At 59.3% G+C, this 19,564-nt stretch overlaps 3 protein-coding genes across 3 annotated transcripts in view; all 3 read right to left on the bottom strand.

Moving 5' to 3' along the window:
• Positions 1-36: 36 nt before the first annotated feature.
• VOLCADRAFT_106756 (uncharacterized protein) lies at positions 37-8,401 on the bottom strand (the record flags this gene model as incomplete). Its single annotated transcript, XM_002955248.1, has 9 exons — positions 37-2,138; positions 2,706-3,191; positions 3,901-4,149; positions 4,291-4,770; positions 5,079-5,304; positions 5,676-5,802; positions 6,980-7,137; positions 7,801-7,964; positions 8,390-8,401. The coding sequence occupies 9 exons, from the start codon at positions 8,399-8,401 to the stop codon at positions 354-356; spliced, it is 3,687 nt and encodes a 1,228-aa protein (XP_002955294.1). The 3' UTR covers positions 37-353.
• A 371-nt stretch (positions 8,402-8,772) lies between these two features.
• VOLCADRAFT_76662 (uncharacterized protein) lies at positions 8,773-11,064 on the bottom strand. The gene is made up of 6 exons (XM_002955247.1): positions 11,020-11,064; positions 10,851-10,901; positions 10,339-10,713; positions 9,991-10,143; positions 9,590-9,844; positions 8,773-9,443 (listed from the first exon to the last, which is right to left on the bottom strand). Exons 1-6 carry the CDS (start codon positions 11,038-11,040, stop codon positions 9,174-9,176), a joined length of 1,125 nt encoding a protein of 374 aa, XP_002955293.1. The 5' UTR covers positions 11,041-11,064; the 3' UTR covers positions 8,773-9,173.
• Positions 11,065-13,826: 2,762 nt separating this feature from the next.
• Positions 13,827-19,564, bottom strand: part of VOLCADRAFT_96220 (uncharacterized protein) — a gene marked incomplete at both ends in the record, with an annotated part of 9,410 nt that continues 3,672 nt past the window's right edge. The window contains 10 exons of the mRNA XM_002955246.1: positions 13,827-13,905; positions 14,543-14,673; positions 14,940-15,023; positions 15,401-15,578; positions 15,883-15,975; positions 16,260-16,357; positions 16,789-16,908; positions 17,780-18,119; positions 19,020-19,117; positions 19,440-19,541. Coding sequence (XP_002955292.1) covers positions 13,827-13,905; positions 14,543-14,673; positions 14,940-15,023; positions 15,401-15,578; positions 15,883-15,975; positions 16,260-16,357; positions 16,789-16,908; positions 17,780-18,119; positions 19,020-19,117; positions 19,440-19,541 — 1,323 coding nt within the window. The remainder of the gene's footprint in view (positions 13,906-14,542; positions 14,674-14,939; positions 15,024-15,400; positions 15,579-15,882; positions 15,976-16,259; positions 16,358-16,788; positions 16,909-17,779; positions 18,120-19,019; positions 19,118-19,439; positions 19,542-19,564) is intronic.

Here is a 19,564-nt window from a genome sequence, read left to right as displayed (position 1 = left end):
TAACTTATAAAAGAATGATGATGCTGTGCTGGGATAATTAGACATGAGCTCGGGGGTTAATTGGAGGGGGTAATTTGACGAATACCTCTCGGCAAAACACGTCACACACGACACGACCCACAAATGACAACAGCATGTGTTCGCAAGCAACTTCAACGGAAAACCGACACCCGCTTGCGATCAATCCCGATCCGAACCGGCTGGCGTCAATGGCGGTGGACCCGCTCTAAAGGTGCTGCTACCTGCCGTCCTCCATGCCCTACATCTTCCCGCCAACGATGAACGCAACACCTCCCGAGCCACGCAGCACCCTTCCAAAGCTTCTAAAGCTTCTAAACGTTCCCATCTCTGCTTTAGCTGCGCCCCATGTACTTGAACCCCCCAATCATGCCCCGACAGAAGGGACACAGCGCCGGCTTGAGTGTGTTCAGCTTGCACAGCTCCCGACTGCAGTCTGCACACAAACGGTGGCCGCACCTCGAAATGCTGAGCACGTCGGGCTGGTCGAAGCACACCCCACACGTACCCTCACCGCTTTCCGACGCCGCCGCCGACGACAGCGTCCGCAGCAGCTGCCCAGCCAAATTCGCGGACACAGCGTTAGCCGGCGGACCGCCTGTACCTGTACCTGCACAGGCCTGACTCCCGCCGACATTCAGCCCTGTCCCGGGGGGCGGTCGGGCAGTCAGTGCCGTTGTGAGGGAAACCTGCTGCGCAAATGGGGAAGTCAAAGTGACGGGCTGCGGTAGCGGTGGCGCCTGTCGAGGGCTCGAGCCACATCCCGCGTCTATGGACACACGGCCGTCGCCGCCGACAGAGCCCACGCCGGAAATGGCCGTCGCCACCGCGGCCGCCGGGGGGGTGCTGCGGTACAGGCCGTCCTCACCCCCGCCACCGTCACCGCCGTCGCCAGGTGCAGGGCACCGCGCAGACGGCACACGTCCAAGGCCTGCACCCCCATAATGAAGCGATGAGCTCTGATGCAGCGACCCCTCCAATCCCGAAGGACGCGCTGAGCCTGCAACTGGCCCTGGGCCCGGACCCGACGCAGCCGCCCCAGCCGCCTGCTCCGAATGGTCCCGGAGGAGGTCCTGTAGATCCAGACCGTGGGTCAGCTGGAGCAGCCGGTAGCGGCGCAACACGTTTTGCGGCGCCTCCACCAGACTCGCCAGCATCGCCAGCACAGCGCCGTCGACCTGCTCTTGCTCAGGCTGCTGCGGCGGCGACGGCAGCACCGCCTCTGCGCCGCCGCGCGCTAGCGCCGCCAGACTGACGGACCTTTGCCTTAAAGACCAAGATCCAATGCCGGACGACACCACCGCGTTACTAGAGTCTTCGTCGACTGAATCGATTGGCGTGATGCCAGCCGCCGGCTGAGTGGCAGGTGGCGGGAATCCCCGGCCCGCCACGACCGTCACATCCACCTCCGAAACCTCTGTCGATGCACGCGACTCGATGACGCCGGGCGGCACCGGCAACGGGAGGGAGGGCACACGAGCCGGACGCCTGGACGCACTGGGCTGCAAAACCTCAGGCGGCGCGGTGCTGGTATTGGCGCCCATGCTGGCTTGCAAGGAGCCGTTGTGCGGAAATCTGAGAGCTTGCGGTGCAGGCTGCGGTGTTGGCTTGGCGTCCTCAGTGCCCGACGACGCGCGTACCAGTGTGTATGTGGACGACCTTCGCCAGAGGGGCCGGGCGCGGTCGCCCAAGCTGGAGCCGCGGCCGCGGGCCGACGGGGGTGTTGCCTGCGAGGCGGAAGGCCGAGTGCTGGACAGCGCTGCGGCTGTGACCGCGTCTTCGACAGCCCCCAGCGGAGCCGCAGCCTGTGACAGCGCAGCCACCGCCGCCCCGGTCGCTGCCCCGCCGCCGATAGCAGTGATGGTGCGTTCCGTATCCTCGGCAGGCGGCTGCATTGCGTTTAGGATGTCATCCAGGTCATCCAGAACGTCCGCTGGGTCGGCTTCTAGGTCATCCATCGACGACTGTGTATGCAGCTGCTGCTGCTGCTGCTGCTGCCCCACAGCCAATGTTGAGGGCGGCTGGGCGCCGCCGCCGCCGTTGCCATTCGCATTATTGGCACGGCGGTCCCTGCTGCCCTTCAACAGCGCACGCAGTCTGGGCCGGCGGCTGGGCGTACCCTGCACAGCAAGGGAGCAACACCATGGTAAGGCCGAGGAAGGGCACATTACCAATTGGATATCTAGACCAAGGCGGTATTGGGGAATAATAACGAGGATAACGCGAAGGTCTTAGTATGTGGATCGGCTTGACACGGAAGCGGAAGCGGGAGCGGGAGCGCGCGAAAGGGCAAATGCGGCGTTCAGAGGCAGAGGCATCAACGCCACGTTCATTGCATGTGTTCAAACAAACCGAGACTTGCGCGCGCCGATGACCGCCGATGACTTTCCTGAGGTGTCAAACGGTCGCGGTCGATACGCAGGTGGCCTTGCCCATGCTTGTCACCCCGCCCTGGCAAAGCCTGTACCCTAGGTAACCTGATCCGACATAGCATCCCTCGCACCACCGCTTTCCCCCGTCCTTCCGTTCTCATCAGTGCCCCCGGTGACCCAACCCCACACCCTCCCACGAGCCTCAGCTCCACCGGAGAGAGAGAGAGAGCGCCGCCCCAACGCCCCCGGTACCCAACCCCCATGACACACGCGGGCAAAGGCTCAGAGAGGCAGAGGAGTGATCACTGTAATCACCTTATTTCCGCCGCCGTCACCATTTCCCAACTTGCTCCGCGCCAGCACGGCAATGCTTATTGAATTACTGCCCGCGGGCTGCAGCAACGCTCCACTGCCGGCGGCCTGCTGGGCGGCGGCGCGATTGCGTGCGAGCACCGCCAAGCTGACGGAGTTGCTGCCGGCGGGCTGGAGGGTTTGGGACCCGCCGCCGCTCGCGCCGGCAGCACCGCCGGGGCCCCCGGCTGCTGCTGCTGCTGATTCCTCGAAGGGCTCCGCTGCGAACAAGGCGAAGGCGGAGGCCCCCTCATTGAAGGTGGGCCCACGTCCGCCGCCGCCAGCCGGTGTGCCGGTGGCTGCCCCCCCAGCGCCCCCAGGTGCCATGGAGGGCGGGGTAGCGGGCAGGAAGGGCGAGATGGGTGCGGGCGGCAGTGGCAGCGGCAGCGCGGCCGGAGTAGAGGCTTCGGCGCAGTCATCAGTGACTGTCGTAGGCCGCGCGGTGAGATCCTGCCACAGGCCCAAAACCAGTATGGTATGGTAGCCACCCATAAGGGGAGCGGGTTAATGTAAATAAACCTCCCGACTTCAGAACCCAAACCGGAGTCCTAACGCTACCGCAGTAGCGGTGAGGGAGGTTGGATATGGCCAGCGGGGGGGGGGGCCTGAAGGGGAGTGGGAGAATTTAAATGTCAAGTCAGTGAAGTAAAACAACTGCCGACGTCCAAACGCTGTAAGTGGGGGAACCGCAACGGCCGCGCAGCAGCCCGGCGAGCTAAAGACGGACAGGTCTGAAACCGCTCGTGGTGCGGCAAGGCAGCAGGCAGCAGGCACTCCTAGGCAGGAGTGCAACAGCCCGTCCCGGTTCCGACACGAACAAGGACGCGCCGTCCAAGTCCTCCCGGGCAAAATGTCCTTCCCTTTGTTACATTATGCGGTTGCTGCTGCTGCAACACTACTGGAGAAAAACCACTGCCGGCTGACGTCCAAAGTTGCGAACTGCTGCTGCTGCTGCTGCCGCTGCTGCTGCCGCTGCTGCTGCCGCTGCTGCTGCTGGGAGCATGTTCATGATGGTTTTACGCCCCCTCGGATTATTCCCTATGTAGTCCCGCATCTCATCCCCCCCCTGGTACACCGTGTCACCCTCAGCCCCCACAAACACCCGCAACCCCAGCCTCCTCCGACAACACCAAGCTTTCATACCCTCGCCCACACCCACCGGTGGGGGCCCTAGGGACAGCGCCTCCCTTTCCGAGTCGGCGCCAGAGGTTGCAGAAGACTTGTCAGACGTCGCCAATGATTTGCCGCCAGTGCCGCCGGTGACAACGGCAGTAGCAGTAGCACCACCACCACCATCACCACCAGCTGCAGCAGCGGGGCCCGGTAGGTGCACTGTCGCAGTCGCAACTGGTATTGGCCATGATGGTGTCGTGGTGGCGGGCGGGCGGTCGGCGGAGGTCGGTGGCGGCTGTTGCGCCGGCGCCGCCGGTGCAGCGGCAGGGGTAACCATCCCTGTAGCAGCAGCAGCAGCAGAGGCAGCAGCGGCAGTAGCAGCAGCTTCGAATGCCGAAAGCGCCGCCGTGCTTCCGTGTGTGGACCGTTCGCTCACGGAACGAAGCCGAGCAGTCGCCGCCGCCAGCACCTGCTGCGCGGCGGCGTTGCCGGCGGCCTGCCCCGTAGCAGCGGCCACGACCGCTTCGGAGAGTGCCGCCAGGCCGCCCGACCTCATCCGGCTGAGGCTGCCGGCGCCGCCGTTGCTGGCGAGCGATGTCACCGTCCCGCGCGCCGTCGCCGCCGCCATGGCGGCCACCGCCTCCTCAATATCCGCGACTAGCTTGGCCTGCAGCGTCTTAGCAGCCAGCGCCGCGAGCTTCGGTACGCCGTACAGGCGGGACTCCATCTCCGAGGGGGAAAGAATGAAGGAGAAGGGCACATCAGGGTGGAGCATCTCCGTAAGGTGGGTGTGGTTGCGCGCAACGGCCACGTGGTACGGCAGCTGGCGGTTGGCGTTAACGTGGCGGCGCGGATCGCGGCGGCGGCGGTCGGTGATTGCGGGAGCATCTGCGCGTTGCGGTGGCTGGTACTGCACCTGTATACGGACGGGAAATTCGGGTGTGTACGACGGGAGGGAGTACCAGGGCAGTGCACACATGCCATCTAGTTGCGGTTGCAGTCTCGTCCTCCCCCCACAGTGCTCACATATACATATACATATACATATACATATACATATACATATACATATACATATACATATACATATACATATACATATACATATACATATACATATACATATACATGTACATATACCGCCCCACCTACCGTCCCGCTACTTTGCATGTCCCATCGAAACAGCGCAGTGACTCTCCTTTCCTTCCTTTCAAGGCAACTCACATACGCGGATAGGAGCAGCTTGACAGTGGCCTGGTTGCCCTTGTGGGCCGCCAGGTGCAGCGGCGTGCACTTGAGACACGAGACCACCCAGTCGCTGCCGCACGCCACGTTGCGCGCCGACAGCGACGCCTCGTACGAGGTGAGCGCACGCACAGACGCGGGGTTGTCCGCCCACACCGCGTAGTGCAGAGGCGTGTAACCCGAGTCGTTGCAGATGTCCACTAGGCTGCGGCGACGGGGGGGGAAACCGGGGTGGGCTGACCGGATAGCCGACCGAAGAGGTGCGTGTGTATTGTACGGCGACAGGGTTGCACCTGCACCATGCTATGCCGAACAACGACGACAGGAAACGAGGGCGGTACGACGGCCGCTCGGATGGATTGAGCCCGCCCATGCACCCGTCCGGAGCTCCGGACATCCCGCCAGCCCCACCCCCAAGGTGACGAAGTGCCCAAACCCCTTCCCGTCCCACTCTATCATCTGGTCATCCAACACTCAGACAGACAGACGGACAGACGGACAGACAGACGGGCACCGCACTTTTCTTTCCCTTAACCTCACAGGGACGTCTCACAACACACATGCACACACACATACCGTGTTCGGGGGGAGTTGGGCCGCCTCAGCGCCTCGCCGGCGGGGCCCGGTGCGTTGTGTGAGATGATGACCCGGATGACATCCACATGGCCCATGGAGGCGGCGTAGTGGAGCGGAGTGCGACCGCCTGCCGCGCCGGTGGGGGCGGGGCGGGGGAGGGCGGGGGAGGGCGGGGGAGAGCGAGGGCGGGTTCGGGAGACTGGAAACAACCGCACAGAAAGACCTGTCGCACCTTCCCCACTACCAACCAAATGTCACTTTTCGCCAATTTCTTCCCATCGATGTACGTTGTAAGTGGTATGGCAATAGTAATAGTGTATTAGTGCGCCGCGTGGGTCGTGGCAGGACAGGATAGGATAGCAAGCGGCATGCGGCCTTGAACAGCTAACATGGCAAGCACACGACATGGCAGACAGGAGGCAGCTCAGGCGCCGCAATCGCACGCGCTGCAGCCGCTGTCGCTGTCGCTGCTGGGAGCTGCTGCCGACTGCGCTGTGGCTGTCTGTGGCGAGTTCTCTACGTCGCTGATGCGGCAGCTGCAGTTCTAGCCCATAACGTGCGCTCCTGCTCGCGGCGCTGCTCGGTCCGCCACCCCGCCCTTCCTCCTCTTCACCTGCCCCCGCCCCTTGCAGGTGTGCTGCTGCGCTCCCATAGGGCCTACATGGCAGGCTATGGGCGAGCTGGAGGCGGTGTGTGCTGCAGCGTTGGAGGACCCCGTCGGAATGGAACGGAACAGACGCACGACGTCTATTGCCGCCCCCGCCCCCGCCACGGACTACGGGGGCACCCAATTCAACCCGCTCGCCCATACTCTCATGCGACGGCAAAGCTCCGCAACAACAATCCATTCCCACCGCTGTCCCCCAACAGCCCCTCTAGCTCGTGCTCGCAACAAGCTCATGCTCACAGCCTACCTGCCCCAACTGCCCGATAATCCAGGCTTGCCCTCCTCATCCTCTCGCATCGGGCATCTCACCTTAGCCCCGCCGGAACACCGGTGGTGAGGCAGTGCAGGCATTTCCAGCAGGAGCTTCCCAGGCAGTGTGTGAAGTCCCGCGACCCAAGTCAAGCACGGGCAATGTGTGTGCGCCCCCACGACAAACACACACTGTCACACTCAATCACTTGGCAACCCCATTGTTTTTTCCACGCCCAATCTGGCTGCTGCTGCTGGTGCTGCTTCCCAGGGTCCCAACTTGATCACCTTTTTCCTCGTCCGAGGAAACCACTTAACGCCCCTCTCCTCCACCCGAACCCAGCCCCACCAGCCCCAGCCCCAGCCCCTACCCACCCCCAACGCTTACCCAGCTCATCCCAGGACCATGGGGTGGCTCCCAGCTGTAGGAGCCTCTCCGCCATCTCATGATGCCCGTAGATGCACGCCAGATGCAGCGGCGTCTGGCCTCGCGCATCCTGGAAGTTGACAAAGGCGCGCAGAAGGGCTTCCGTGGAGTGGCCCATTCTGAGGACGTCGCGGTGCCGGGGGGCAGTGGGAGAAGTGGGCCAGGGAGGGAGTAAGGGGCCGGAAGTGGGCCGGAGTAGGAGGAGGTGTCAATCTGTCGTCATGTGTAACGGTAACGCGTGAGGCGTGGCGTTTCTGTTTCGCACTGAGCCCTGGAAGGGGGGAGGGAGGCTGTGTCAAGAGGGGTGTCCGCAGCCGGCCCCTAGGTTTGTGCCTGGTGCATGGCAAGGGGCCAGTGGCAAGGACAACTAAAGCGGATACATGGGGACAGGGGGGAACCCGTGCGACAGATCAGGTGGCGGGAATCGTAGTGCTGCTAGCGTATGTATTGCGTGCCTCGTGGCATAGACTAGTTGCAAATCCTTGTAAACGTCCCTAAGGAGCTACCTGATGTGAATACACATTCTTTGCAGTTCATTCACATGCAACTTTTGCGTGGAGGGAGGCTACCAGGGACGCTACCAGAATTGCGGGAGGTTGCCTAGTCGTCGCAACTAGAAGTTATGATCAACGGTAACTATGTCCCAACCTAGAGTATTGACCGAGCGAGCCTAAACACGACTGATCGGCCATGGCAACGGGTGTAAGCCTTTCAATGTTCGCGAAGGTTACCTAAGCAGGACCTTTTCCCGGGGCCACATCGGCACATACGGCATAACGCACCGTAACAGCTTCGTCCATTTATCCGGCCCGGCAGGGTTGAAACGAACCGCTTCAACGACGGTCTCCAGGACGTCTATCCGACCATAACGGGCTGCCAAATGAAACACAGTTTGGCCGTTCCACGTTTGCACTTTGCAAGCCCACTCCACATTTTGCAATATAGCCTTGTACAGGCAAACGAAAACAGCAATGCGAAGGCGAAAAAGTCGCAAAAGCATCAGCAGGCATAATCAAGAACTAATGACATGAAATTGAAAATAGTGCCATCAACGCTTGGCTGCTGCCTGCCATTAAACCGTCAACAGGGATGTTACTTAGTGTCATTTTCGAAAGAGTTATTACAGCGCAGAGGAGGCCACACCTGTTGAACAGCACGACAGTCTCCGTCCTTTGCCGCTTTTAGGAAAGCTGTCTCTTGACGTCCTTCTTTTGTGCAGCTGGTCCCCATCTTCCGGCGTCACCGCCCCAAACTCGTCGCGTGTAAGTTCGAGTAAAATCCATTCAATAAAAAACACATTTTTGTGAGTTAGTTTACAGCTCCTATGCACTGGTTATGTATGTTTAGACCATCAAGGAATTCTTTACTGACCGTGTACGACATTGAGTAATATATTCAGGAGTCGACCGGTGGAGTTGACGCAGCCGTTGATCCGGCAGATTCCACTGGATGCTGGTCGTGGGCGCTGAACCCTACTACTGATTCCATAACTCGGAGGATGAGGGTGCCCCAACACACTGACTGCCAGTTTCCGTACATCATTCAGGAAGCTGTGGGACAGTCGACCGTTAATCATTAATCCCAAATGGCATTTCCTCGTTGTAGGAAGGAAAATTGCATTATAATGCATCAAATGCACTCTATATCTTCACCCGCGAAACATCCGAGTACAGGAACCAACTTTATATTAGCAGGTAACTATATCTGCAATCACTCAGCCTTTAGATGTGCAGAGCCATAGCCGGTATACTGATGAGGCGAGGAGAAGGGAAATTAATTTCGTCTGATATTGTTACACGTCGTCACCACGACAACTCATGCCAAGATATTGGCTGTACATTGCCGATCGGACGTCCGAACACTCGAGTAGCTACCATAGCCCTTCAGTCGAAGGTCAATGGCCACAACGAAAAACCACCAACCGAGGCGTGTGGTAGACAAAACGGAGCCCGATACCTGACGGTAAAAGCCCTACACAACCACCTCAACCGAACACACTTCACCTGCACCGGTCTATGCATGAACCAAGCCCCGAAGCAATCAAGAGCACAAGCCTGTCAAAACACCAAACGAGCCATGGAACAGCACGGCAACGTTGATCATCGGCGAGCACTCCCAAAGCAGCAAGGCCGAAAAGATTCAAGCAACCTCCTCCTTAAGCCACCCACTTCTGGGCGGTGACCTCAGCCAGGTCGACGACACGCTGGCTGTAGCCCCACTCGTTGTCGTACCAGGCAACGACCTTGACCATGTCGTCGCCCATGACCATAGTCAAGGACGAGTCGATGGAGGTCGACTGGTCAGTGCACTTGAAGTCGATGGACACCAGAGGGGCGTCCTCGACGTGGAGGACACCCTTCATGGGGCCGGCAGCGGCCTCGCGGAAGGCGGCGTTGACCTCCTCGGCGAAGGTCTTCTTCTCAACCTGAGGGGTTGGACATGACAGGGATGCAGAGACCACAGCGTAAGGGGAAGAAATCCGGAGTTGGGTCAATGATATGAAGTGTGCTGAAGTCGCTGATTCCCAAATCCAAATCGTACTAGCCTGCAAACAGTGATGCAAATTCGCACCTGCACGACCAGGTCGACGACGGAGACGGTGGGGGTCGGCACACGCAGAGCAATGCCGTTCAGCTTGCCCTTCAGCTGGGGCAGGACCAGGGCCACGGCCTTGGCAGCGCCGGTGGTGGTGGGCACGATGTTCAGGGCGGCAGCGCGAGCGCGGCGGAGATCGCGGTGCGACGCGTCCAGCAGGCGCTGGTCACCGGTGTATGAGTGGGTGGTGGTCATGGTGCCCTTCACAATGCCAAACTTCTCCTGGAGGACCTGTTTTGGGAAACGAAAGGAAATGACGGAAGTAGAATGCAGAGGGATTAGAGGGTCGCAAAGATAGTTCTGTGTCCAGGTGCTGCGCAAGCGGAGAGCGTAATGTAGCGAGCAATGACCGTAGCTAAACTGTGGTGCAATCATACCTTGACGAAGGGGGCCAGGCAGTTGGTGGTGCACGAGGCGTTCGAGATGATCGGGTACTCGTGCTTGTAGTCAGCCTCGTTCACACCAACGACGAAGGTCGGGATGTCCTTGTCCTTCGCGGGCGCGGTAATGAGGACCTTCTTGGCACCGGCCTGTGCAAGCATAAACAGAAGCACGAATTCAGAAAAAGGTTAAGGCACCAGAACCAAAAATTAATTTTAAATCACATATTCCTTTGTAAAAAATGCTAATAAGAGATCGGAAACTTGCAACTTGGAACATCGCTGTCATGGTCGACTTTTAGCCGCACCCAAACTACCATCGCGAAGCCCAATTTAATATCTTACCTGGATGTGCTTGCCAGCGCCGACCTTGTCAATGAAGACACCAGTGCCCTCAATAACCAGGTCGACGTCCATCTCACCCCAAGGCAGCTGCAGCGGGTCACGGCTGGACACAATCTTGATGACCTTGCCGTCCACCGAGATGTGAGAGTCATCCACGATCTTCACATCAGCATCGAAAGTGCCGAGGGTGGAATCGTACTTCAGCAGGTGGCTGGCCTGCTTGACACCGCCGCTGTCGTTGATGGCGACCACGTCCAGCAGCGTGTTCTGGCGGCCGTGCCAGCAGCGCAGGAAGTTGCGGCCAATGCGGCCGAAGCCGTTGATGGCGACGCGGATCTTCTTCTCCGCGCGCACGTCAACGACGGCACGGGCGGCCTGAGGATGTGGTGCAGAGCAGAAATGGATGGTGAAATCTCAAATCCATGTTCAGCTGCTTTTGTAGCACTAAGAATGCTCATACGCTGCATTGAGTTAGGTAGCAGCGCCCTACTATGCGATGGCCACACACCCACCTTGGCGCGGACGCCGGCCTTCTGAGCCACCTGGCTGCCAGTGAAAGCGCTCTGCATTTAATAAGACAAGAGCACGAACTCAACTTGCTAGTTGAAGCAAGGATAAGGAAATTTTACTCGTTGATAACTTATTCTCGTTTTCAGCTGTACAGATGCTATAGATGCCCACCTTCTGGATCATGGCTGCCATTTGTGCTGGGACCCTGACTTAGAGTGAAGATGGAGGACCGTCAGTGCGCATAAATGTTGCCCGACCGCGATAAAGTACGGCTTATCCCGGCCAATAGGGCCTTGTGAAAAACCGACGTAACGCTGAAAGCGATGGCGGAAACACAAGGTGGCATCAATCATATCCGCTTAGTCCTGACAGTATTTATACAACTCTGTGTCCTTCTTGCGCGCGCATGCGCAACCTATTGGTAGTGTGAAGCTTCACGCTTCTGTTCGACTGTTCCCTACGCAATTGTACAGATCTAACCCAGTGGCCAATCAAAGCTGGCTGCAGCGCTTAACCATTTTTATTCTGTGTTCATCTATCCCGGAGACGAGTCTGTGCAGCAAGCGCTGATGCAAGCGTTCATGACGGGAAAGGTCAAATGCAGGCGAAATGCTGATAGATTGTCAGCTTGGATATTTCGGTGAGGGATCATTATTTCAGGGTTCAGCATCTTGCAATTGAACTTCGGAATGGGCGTGACATGTCTGCACTTTTGATGACGGGTTCCGCCGGTGCTGCGCATTTGGTTCGGATATGGGTCAACTTTGCGAAACTTTGCTGCTCGAACATATAGCGTCGACTTCGTATGGCGGGCTGACGGCGGCGTGTTAAAAGGGTTTCATTCCGCCGGAGCCTTGTGAGTTAGCTGTTGCAGTTCCAAGAAGTTGGTTTCGATGTCAGTTCCGATAGCTTATTAAGGAAATCTCAATCCATGAAACACCCAAGCCTGGTGTTTGCCAAGGTACGCCAGGCTAGGATGGTTGAAATGGCAGGTTTTCACAGTTGCTCGGCAGCAGGTACATGAAAGCATTGCATATGTTCCTATTTCACAATAACGGGTTATCATCAAGTCTTGGTTGCTCAAAATTACGAAGTATGCAGATAGGATTGGTCAGCGCGCTAGCAAGTAGGCTTTTCCCACCAACGGCGTCTAGGGTTAGGTCTATGGCGGTGTTGCGGTCAATCTACGCCTCCTTTCGGCGCCTTAATCGTCATGGCCCATACAACTCGATACTCATTGCTGCGGCGGCGCCGCCGCAGTCATCATCGACTACCTAGCCAGTCCACCCCTCTCTGCTTTCCTGCTTACCCGAGGCCTGTATCAGTCACTCGGGCCCCCCATCACTTGTCGTCAGGTGACCGACGACAACACCACATTGCTTTCACGCTGTATACCACACTGTAAATAGGTAAAACGAATATATGAAATATGATCGTCGCTCGTCACGCGCTTTTCTATGGATCCCACATGGGTGCTGGGAAAGGGAGCGCATGCAATCTGGGTCACAGAAATCACCAATGCATATTTCCCTGCGCGTCAAGAGTGCTGCATGGAGAACAATGGGGCGGATAATTGGGCGGGTGGACATTGGGCGGACAATGAGCACATGGTAGCTAGCTACCGCCAGCTGTTATTGGTCTTGCCATATTATTATTATCATTATTGTTGTACTGCAGTTGCTCTGTACAGCTATAGCCTCTCATGACCGCACAACACATGCAGGCGTGGGGGGGTTAGTGGGGGGTTTCAAGAGGTCGATGTCGTACATGTGATATACCCTTCGACGGTAAGAACGACGACATGCAGGGGAGGTTTTGCACTCGTGGAATTGAAGCGCCTTTTTAGCTTATGTATTGACGGAGCCCCCGCTGGGCTGGGGATGACATCAGAGGACTTCACTGATGCTGAACACACGACGGGTTGTTGCCGATGCGTGCACAATCATGGAGGTGTGGCGCCGAGGTACCTTTTCCTCGATCCGGATATGCGAGTGTTCCGTACAAAGTCTGAAAAGCTTCCCTTTAGTAGAGAACGAGCAGCACCAGGTGCCGGAAGTCAGCCCAGCCCCCAGACACCGCCCCCCCCCCGGAGGGGATTATTCCCACGGGGGAAGATTTCGAAGCAGGATATAGCGCCCAAACCCTCTCACCTCCCCACCTTGACACCAGCCGCGAGACCCCTGGCACACCCAGGCCCACCCACAACCCCCCGGGGGCGCCAATCCAGTGAATGTGAGGGGGCACCGAAACCCCTCCCCTCCCCCTCGCACCCCTCGTATGTCAAACCACCCCGTCCATCAAGTAGGTACAACCGCGGGGTGGAAAGCTGATCCTCATTACTGCTGCCTGATGCATGAGAGCCATGCACCTAAAACCAAAGGGAAACCATGGTAGAACCCAAAAGCCCCGAGATGAGCTTTATATCAACATGTGGATCGTTTCATTCTGGACACGTGCAAGTTTGTTTCGTCCGCTTTGGAGTTCGGGGAAAGCCTTCCGTGGGCGTTTGACTGCACGCCTGTCAGCTGCTTACATACATACATATCACCTCCGTCACATCCTCCGAAAACATTGTCGTCCAAAACACCCTTACACAGGATAGGGAATACAGCCGCTAGCGGCGAAAAGCTGCCCCCGGTTGATTCCTCTCGTCCGTCCGTCCACCCACTGCCTCTCCAACCGTACGTCCTCTAGGTTCCATTTTCTCCTCCCCCCTCTCCGCCCCCTCCCCCCTCCCGTGCCCCCTCCCCCCTCTCCTCCCCCTCCCCCCTACCATGCCCCCTTCCCCCTCTCCTCCCCCTCCCCCCTACCATGCCCCCTCCCCCCTCTCCTCCCCCTCCCCCCTCTCCTCCCCCTCCCCCTCTCCTCCCCCTCCCCCCTCCCATATCCCCCTCCCCCCTCCCATGTCCCCCACGTCACGTTTCTCCTCCCCTCCCCAACAATCCCGCAACTACCCCGTCGCCCCCTGCCGCCCCCCCTCAATGCTTGGTGATCTCCTCCTCTCCCAGAAGCACCAATCGGCGATAGTGGCCCAGCGCCCAAATGGGGAAGATGTTCCTGTGTGTGTTGGGGGGGGGAGAGAGAGGGAGAGGCGGGTGTGTGTATTTATGGGTGTACGCGGGAATGTGCATTGCAGGAAAAACCAAAAACTTGAGACGAGTGTACGGATGTGTGTTCGTGTTGGGAGACAGCGTGAGTATGATGCGCGGGGTTGAGGGGTGGCAGGGGGTGGGGACGGGGGAGGACGGGAAGGGGCTGCTGGGGCTGCGCCGGGGCTTCCGTTATATAGGAGAGGCACCGCGAAGAGGGGCCTGGGGGTTATTGGGAGGGCGGGATGGACACCGCCAGGGGGAGAGGGGGGAGTAGAACGCAGCGGTAGGCCGGAACCCCACCACCGCCAGGACCGCAGCCCCGTCCTACCCCCCTCCCGGAGCTCCCTGGTCGACCGCCACGGCAGCTGCAGCGCGACTTTGCACCACCGCCATGACCGTGTATGGAGGGGAGGCCTCGCTCCACAACCTCGGTTACACCGCCGCAAGGAATGACGCCATAAACTATCCCCTCCCTTTTCCCCCCTCTCCCCATATTTCCTTTTCTCCCCCTCCCGTCCCTCCTTGCCCCCTCCCGTCCCTCCTGGCGCTCTCATTCCCTCCCTCTATATCAAAGGCCCCTCCCCCCCCAGCCCCCAACGCACCGGTAGTTGGCGTACGTGATCATGCAGTTGCGGTTGAACACGCCGGAGATGTGCTGCTGGGGCCAGTCACCGCTGGGCAGCTGCATGCGGAGCAGGAAGCGAGCGGCTCGATGGAAGGGGGCGGGGTCCACCTGGTGGCGGAGATGAGGGGGCCGGGGGGGGGGTTGAGCGTGTTTGTGCGGGTAGGGAGGTGGGGGTGTGTGGGCGACCCGGTATTGCCCTCGCTCCCACCCCCCCACCCACCCACGCGCGCGCCCATCAATCCATCCATCCAATCCCGTCATGGTCCGGTTGTGTCTGTTCCGCCTCCAGCCCCCCGCCTCACCAGGGGAAACATCAGGGGAAACACACGCACACACACACACACACACACCTTGGGCCCCGTGCTCATGCTTACCCTGTGGTAACCAGCTGCCAGCAGCGCCAACATCGCCCAGGAGGTGTTGACCACGTGACTGTCGCCGTCAAGCTGGCTGTACACCTGTACGGCAGTAATGCAGTACAACAGTACGGGAAGAGAGAAGATGTTATCGAGCAAGCGACTGTGCGTATGTGTGTATATGTGCATGTGCGCGCACATCAAGCCTGCCGAGGCTGCTGCCCCCCTCTTCCCCCGAGGGTCCCCCGAGGACAGAGCTCTTGTGCGGACGAGAGGGCGAATGAAACACAGCAAAAGTGGTTTGCAAGGAGGAGGGGGAGGAGGGGTGCGCTTCGAGGACGCTGCAGGGGTTGGGACTTTTAAAAGATGAGATTTCCCCGGAGTGGAGGGGAGGGGGAAATCTAGTTGGCCCCAGTTCGGAGAGGTTGGGGGTTCTGGGGGTAGATTCGGGGAAGGAGGGCTGGGTTCGGATGCCGTACCTTGTCCTGGCACGACAAGTAGCTCTCGCCCCAGCCGCCGTCCTCCCGCTGCCGTACTGCCAAGAACTCGCAGCACCGCCGTACTGCCGGGTCGTTGTGGTAGTTATGGCCCAATGCCACCAGCCCCGTGATGCCAAACCAGCATGCGTATGTGAAACACACGCCCCAGGAGCCGTACCTGCGAGTACGACAAGTTGGCGCCGTCCCACTCACCCGCCGCCGCCGCCATGCATTCGTAATGCATCCTACATGATATTTACGCGCAGGACGGAATACAGGACAGTGCGGGAAGCGCGGTAACCCCCCTAGGACAGGAGCATCCTTTTTCTCCTTGGGCATCTGGTTTCCCTACTTAACTCCCCCTTCCTTGCCCCGCTTCCCCCTTCCCGCAGCAGTCTTTCCTTGGCATCACCTTCACTCGCTCGTGGTTCGTCCTCCCCCTTCCCGCCCCCCAGCCCTCCCCCCGAACCCACATGACCCACCATGACCCATCCGCTCGCTGAATTGAGCGGATGAAGGCCTCTGCCCGGCCCAGAGCTGCGGATATCTCCGAGGGGCGGTGGTCGGGGTGGCGCCTGGGGGAGGGTGGGGAGAGGTAGGGGGAGTCGCACAGGAGGGGAAGGGTGTGTTTGGGGGCCCGGGTTGGCACCAACGTGTCCGTGTCTGTATGCGGCAAATGACTCACATACCCGTCCGTACCGTGCAGCAGTCCGGCAGAAGCTCCCGGCAGCTGCGCACAGGCAGGCCGCCCTCCCCTCCTCCCCACACACATACATACATACAAACACGCGCGGCACACTCACCTTCCTCGAGCACACGGCGCAAACGCCCCGACACCCCGACACACTCACTCACTCACTTGCGGAATGCGGCCAGAGCGGTAATGCAGGCGCTCGTACACTCAACGTACGAATAGTCCACGATGATGTCACCGAACGTCTCGGCGGGGTTCAGAATCTGAATCCGCCATACATGCCGTACACAAGGGGAAAAGGGGCGCAAAGGAGGCTCTCGGCGCGGTCCAGACGGGGACTTGAGGCTGCGTGCGTGAGAGAGGAAGCGTGTGTGTCTGTATGTCTGTGTGTCGCAGCCTCACAAGGCCATAACGCATCAGCGGTGGTGAGCCCACCCAACCCCCCGAGCTCCCAAACCCCTCCCCCCTCATCACTGACTAGATACACAGAGCCACCACCCCGGGGAGCCGAGCTTTGTTACCGTTGCGGCCCTAGGGGGGCCGGGGCCCCCGGGGGGAGGAAAACCCTTCCCCCAGCGACGGGATGAAATCCCCGTATGTGTACATACGCATAATAGACGTACATACCTACAAACACACACACACATGCACCTTTCCCTCCCCCCCAAGCCAGGCCCCCTCACACACGCAGTACCTCCAGCCAGTGGAACGACCTCGTGTTCTCGTAGGTGGCCATGCCGCCGTCGGAGTTCTGGTACGACAAGATAACGTTGACGCAGTCGTACAGCCGCTCGGCGGGGATGGGTTCCCCCACCTGGGGGATAGGGTCCCGGCGCCAAATAGGAACATGACGCGGCGGGGTGCCAGGGGGCCACATACATACAGACATACAGACATACAGACATGCATGCATACATACCTTAGGCAAGTCTTCTCTGTGGGACTGGGTTGCTTGGTGAGGGACGAGGGTGAGAGCGGTGCAGTACGAGACAGGGTGAATAGGTTTCTGGAGGACCAACCGTTCAGGTTAGTGGCGGTAAGGGGGAGGCGCCGCGCGGGCTACAATCCTACCCCTGCGGTTTTCTGGAGGGTCTAGGAGCTGTGTGTCGTGGCAACGCTATCGCTTTTGTGATTTCGCCGGTCTATCCCCAGCCCCTGCAGTGGTAGTCGGGCTTGTGCGTGGTCCCTTTTCTTTATAAGGCTACTTCTCCCCTGGACCAGCCCAGGAAGGGACAGGTGGTGGAGGTCAGTTGTTTTAAGGTGGTTGCAAGACGTCTTGTGGTGTCGAGCTCTCTTAGCCTTTCCCTCTTGGAGGTTTTTTGTTGGCCTGCTAGGTATATCAGGAGCCCTCCCCTGCCGGGACTGCCTTAACCGAATTTTTATTGTTTGTTTTCCCTTAGAATCCCGTTTTCGTTGGTGGTATTTTGGGGGGTTGTTTCAGAGAGCCTTTGACTTTGCCCTAGCTGAGACTTGTGGACTCGCTCTAGCGGGACCTGAGAGCCCTTCGTGGTGTTTTCACTGCAGCGCCATCCCCGGATGGAGGGACTGCGTAGAGTATTGGCAGTCTGAGTCGGGGTCGGGAGCACACAAGACTAACCGACTTGTGCTGTGTGCTCCCGACCCTTGCGCTGTGTTTCGGCTTCGGCCCCCGGCTCTCGCGGCCCACAGTGTAATCTAAGTCATACCTTGTCCGCGGGCAGCCCTGCCAACGCGAGCGCCGCCTTGAGCCCCTCCGAGGAGCAATCGGAGATGGGCCAGCCGTGGTCCCGTGTGGAGAAGGGCCAGGCGCCCTTGGAGATGTGGCGGTAGTAGCGGTCCAGGGGGGGCGCGGCCTCCTCCACCACCTGGCTCTGCTCCACGTAGGCGTGTGCGCGGGCCAGGGAGGCGGCGGTCACGTCCAGCAGCCCCGCCTCCGCCAGGGCCTGGACAGCAAAGGACGTGTCCCACAGCTGGCTGCCGTTATAGCCCTGCATCTTGAGACCGTCCTCAGCAACCCACAAGTAGTCGGCAACTCGGACCAGATGTCTGAAAAAGGGGGGGGACCCGATTGTGTGTGTGTGTGTGTATGTGTGTGCAGTAAAGCAAGAGAAGCGGATAGAGAAGGGGTGTGCGGGGACTTGGGGGGCGGGGAGGGAAAGGAAAGCGTGTTTCGTGTATGTGCGTGTATGTGTGCTTATGTGTATGTGTTACGTATCGATCTGGGCCTGACTCTGGCCAGGGGCACCTAACCGTACCCCAACGGGAACGACCACCGAAACACCCCATTATTGGAGGGGCATTATATCGCTCAGAGTCCTTCTCAACCGTTCTCCCCTTATCGACGCAAGGCGTCGTCACCTGTTCGAATCCTCCAGCCAGCTGCATACACACCAGCCCAGATGCCCAGCAACCTCCGTTCCACCGAACACATGCTCTACAGCTGCGCAACCTACCCATGCAAGCACCCACACCGGTGCGCCAATCGCGCCACCCTATCCTTGCGAATCCTGCCGCCGCCGTCCGGTTTCGTTATCCAACCACCACTACCATCCAACCACCACCACCATCCAACCACCACCACACAGCCTCTGGTCCGGCCCCTTATGCCGTACTACTCCTTCCGCCACTGTTCTGCGGTAGCGTGTAGGTCTTCATGGTGAGAGCCCCCCACCCAGCCGCACACCACCCGTGGGGAACCTCAGTGTGGCTCACCCCGGCATGCAACACCCCGATCTATTTCATCCGGGGGCGGGGGACCAGCGGTGGGATCCGTACCCACATCGTCCGATAAAGCTAGACACCGTCTCTGGGATTCGAACCTCCGACTTGCCGATTACCGACTAGCCCGGTGCTCCATCAACTTGATCTACGGCGGCATGAAGGTTTGCGCTTTCTCCCCCCGGTGATCTGAAACCGCGGTGGTCGTGTTCCATGCCCCCTACCTACTTCTTGTACGGCAGTCCGTTCGGATCTTCCAGCCAACAGCACAGCATGTTGACGACCTTGTTGACCGGGCCGATGTCGATGTAGCGGGTGTTCTCATCCTGTGTGTGTGGAGGGGGGGGTAGGGGTAGGGGTGGAAGTGTTCGTACGGTAGATGTGGTCGGGAGATATTTTTGGAGTTTGTGAAAGGGGGATTTCCGGAGGAATTGAGGGACTTGGCCTCACCGCCCCGCCCCCCTCGGGGCAGGTGGGGCGAGTTCGAATCAAGGGCTCGCAGCCAACCAACAAACACAACAATGTGTTGGACGAGACAGAGAGTTGCCTGTGCATGTGTACTGCCGTTATCTCTCCCTCGCTGTTTTGAGTGTCAGTTGTCCGTGGCCGTATAACTGTACGGCATGCAAGCATGTTGTACTTCCGTACCTCGTAGTGGATGTGTTTCATGCACTCCTTCAGCGCCATGCGGCGAAGGAAGCTCCCCTGCAGTACGTTTTCCGCCCTGTACAGCGCCCACCACAGGACGTCCTGTTGGGGGCCCAACGGGATAA

The sequence above is a fragment of the Volvox carteri genome (assembly GCF_000143455.1).
Source record: "Volvox carteri f. nagariensis unplaced genomic scaffold VOLCAscaffold_50, whole genome shotgun sequence".
In the NCBI taxonomy this organism is placed as follows: Eukaryota; Viridiplantae; Chlorophyta; class Chlorophyceae; order Chlamydomonadales; family Volvocaceae; genus Volvox; species Volvox carteri.
This window is presented reverse-complemented; position numbering and strand designations above follow the sequence as displayed.

Excerpts from the sequence above, each read along its gene's own strand:
- VOLCADRAFT_76662 (XM_002955247.1), bottom strand. The coding sequence starts at position 11,040 with ATGGCAGCCATGATCCAGAAG. Across the intron at positions 10,902-11,019 it reads TGGCAGCCATGATCCAGAAG|AGCGCTTTCACTGGCAGCCA; the intron begins GTGGGCATCTAT and ends TATTAAATGCAG. Across the intron at positions 9,845-9,990 it reads GCCTGGCCCCCTTCGTCAAG|GTCCTCCAGGAGAAGTTTGG; the intron begins GTATGATTGCAC and ends TTCCCAAAACAG.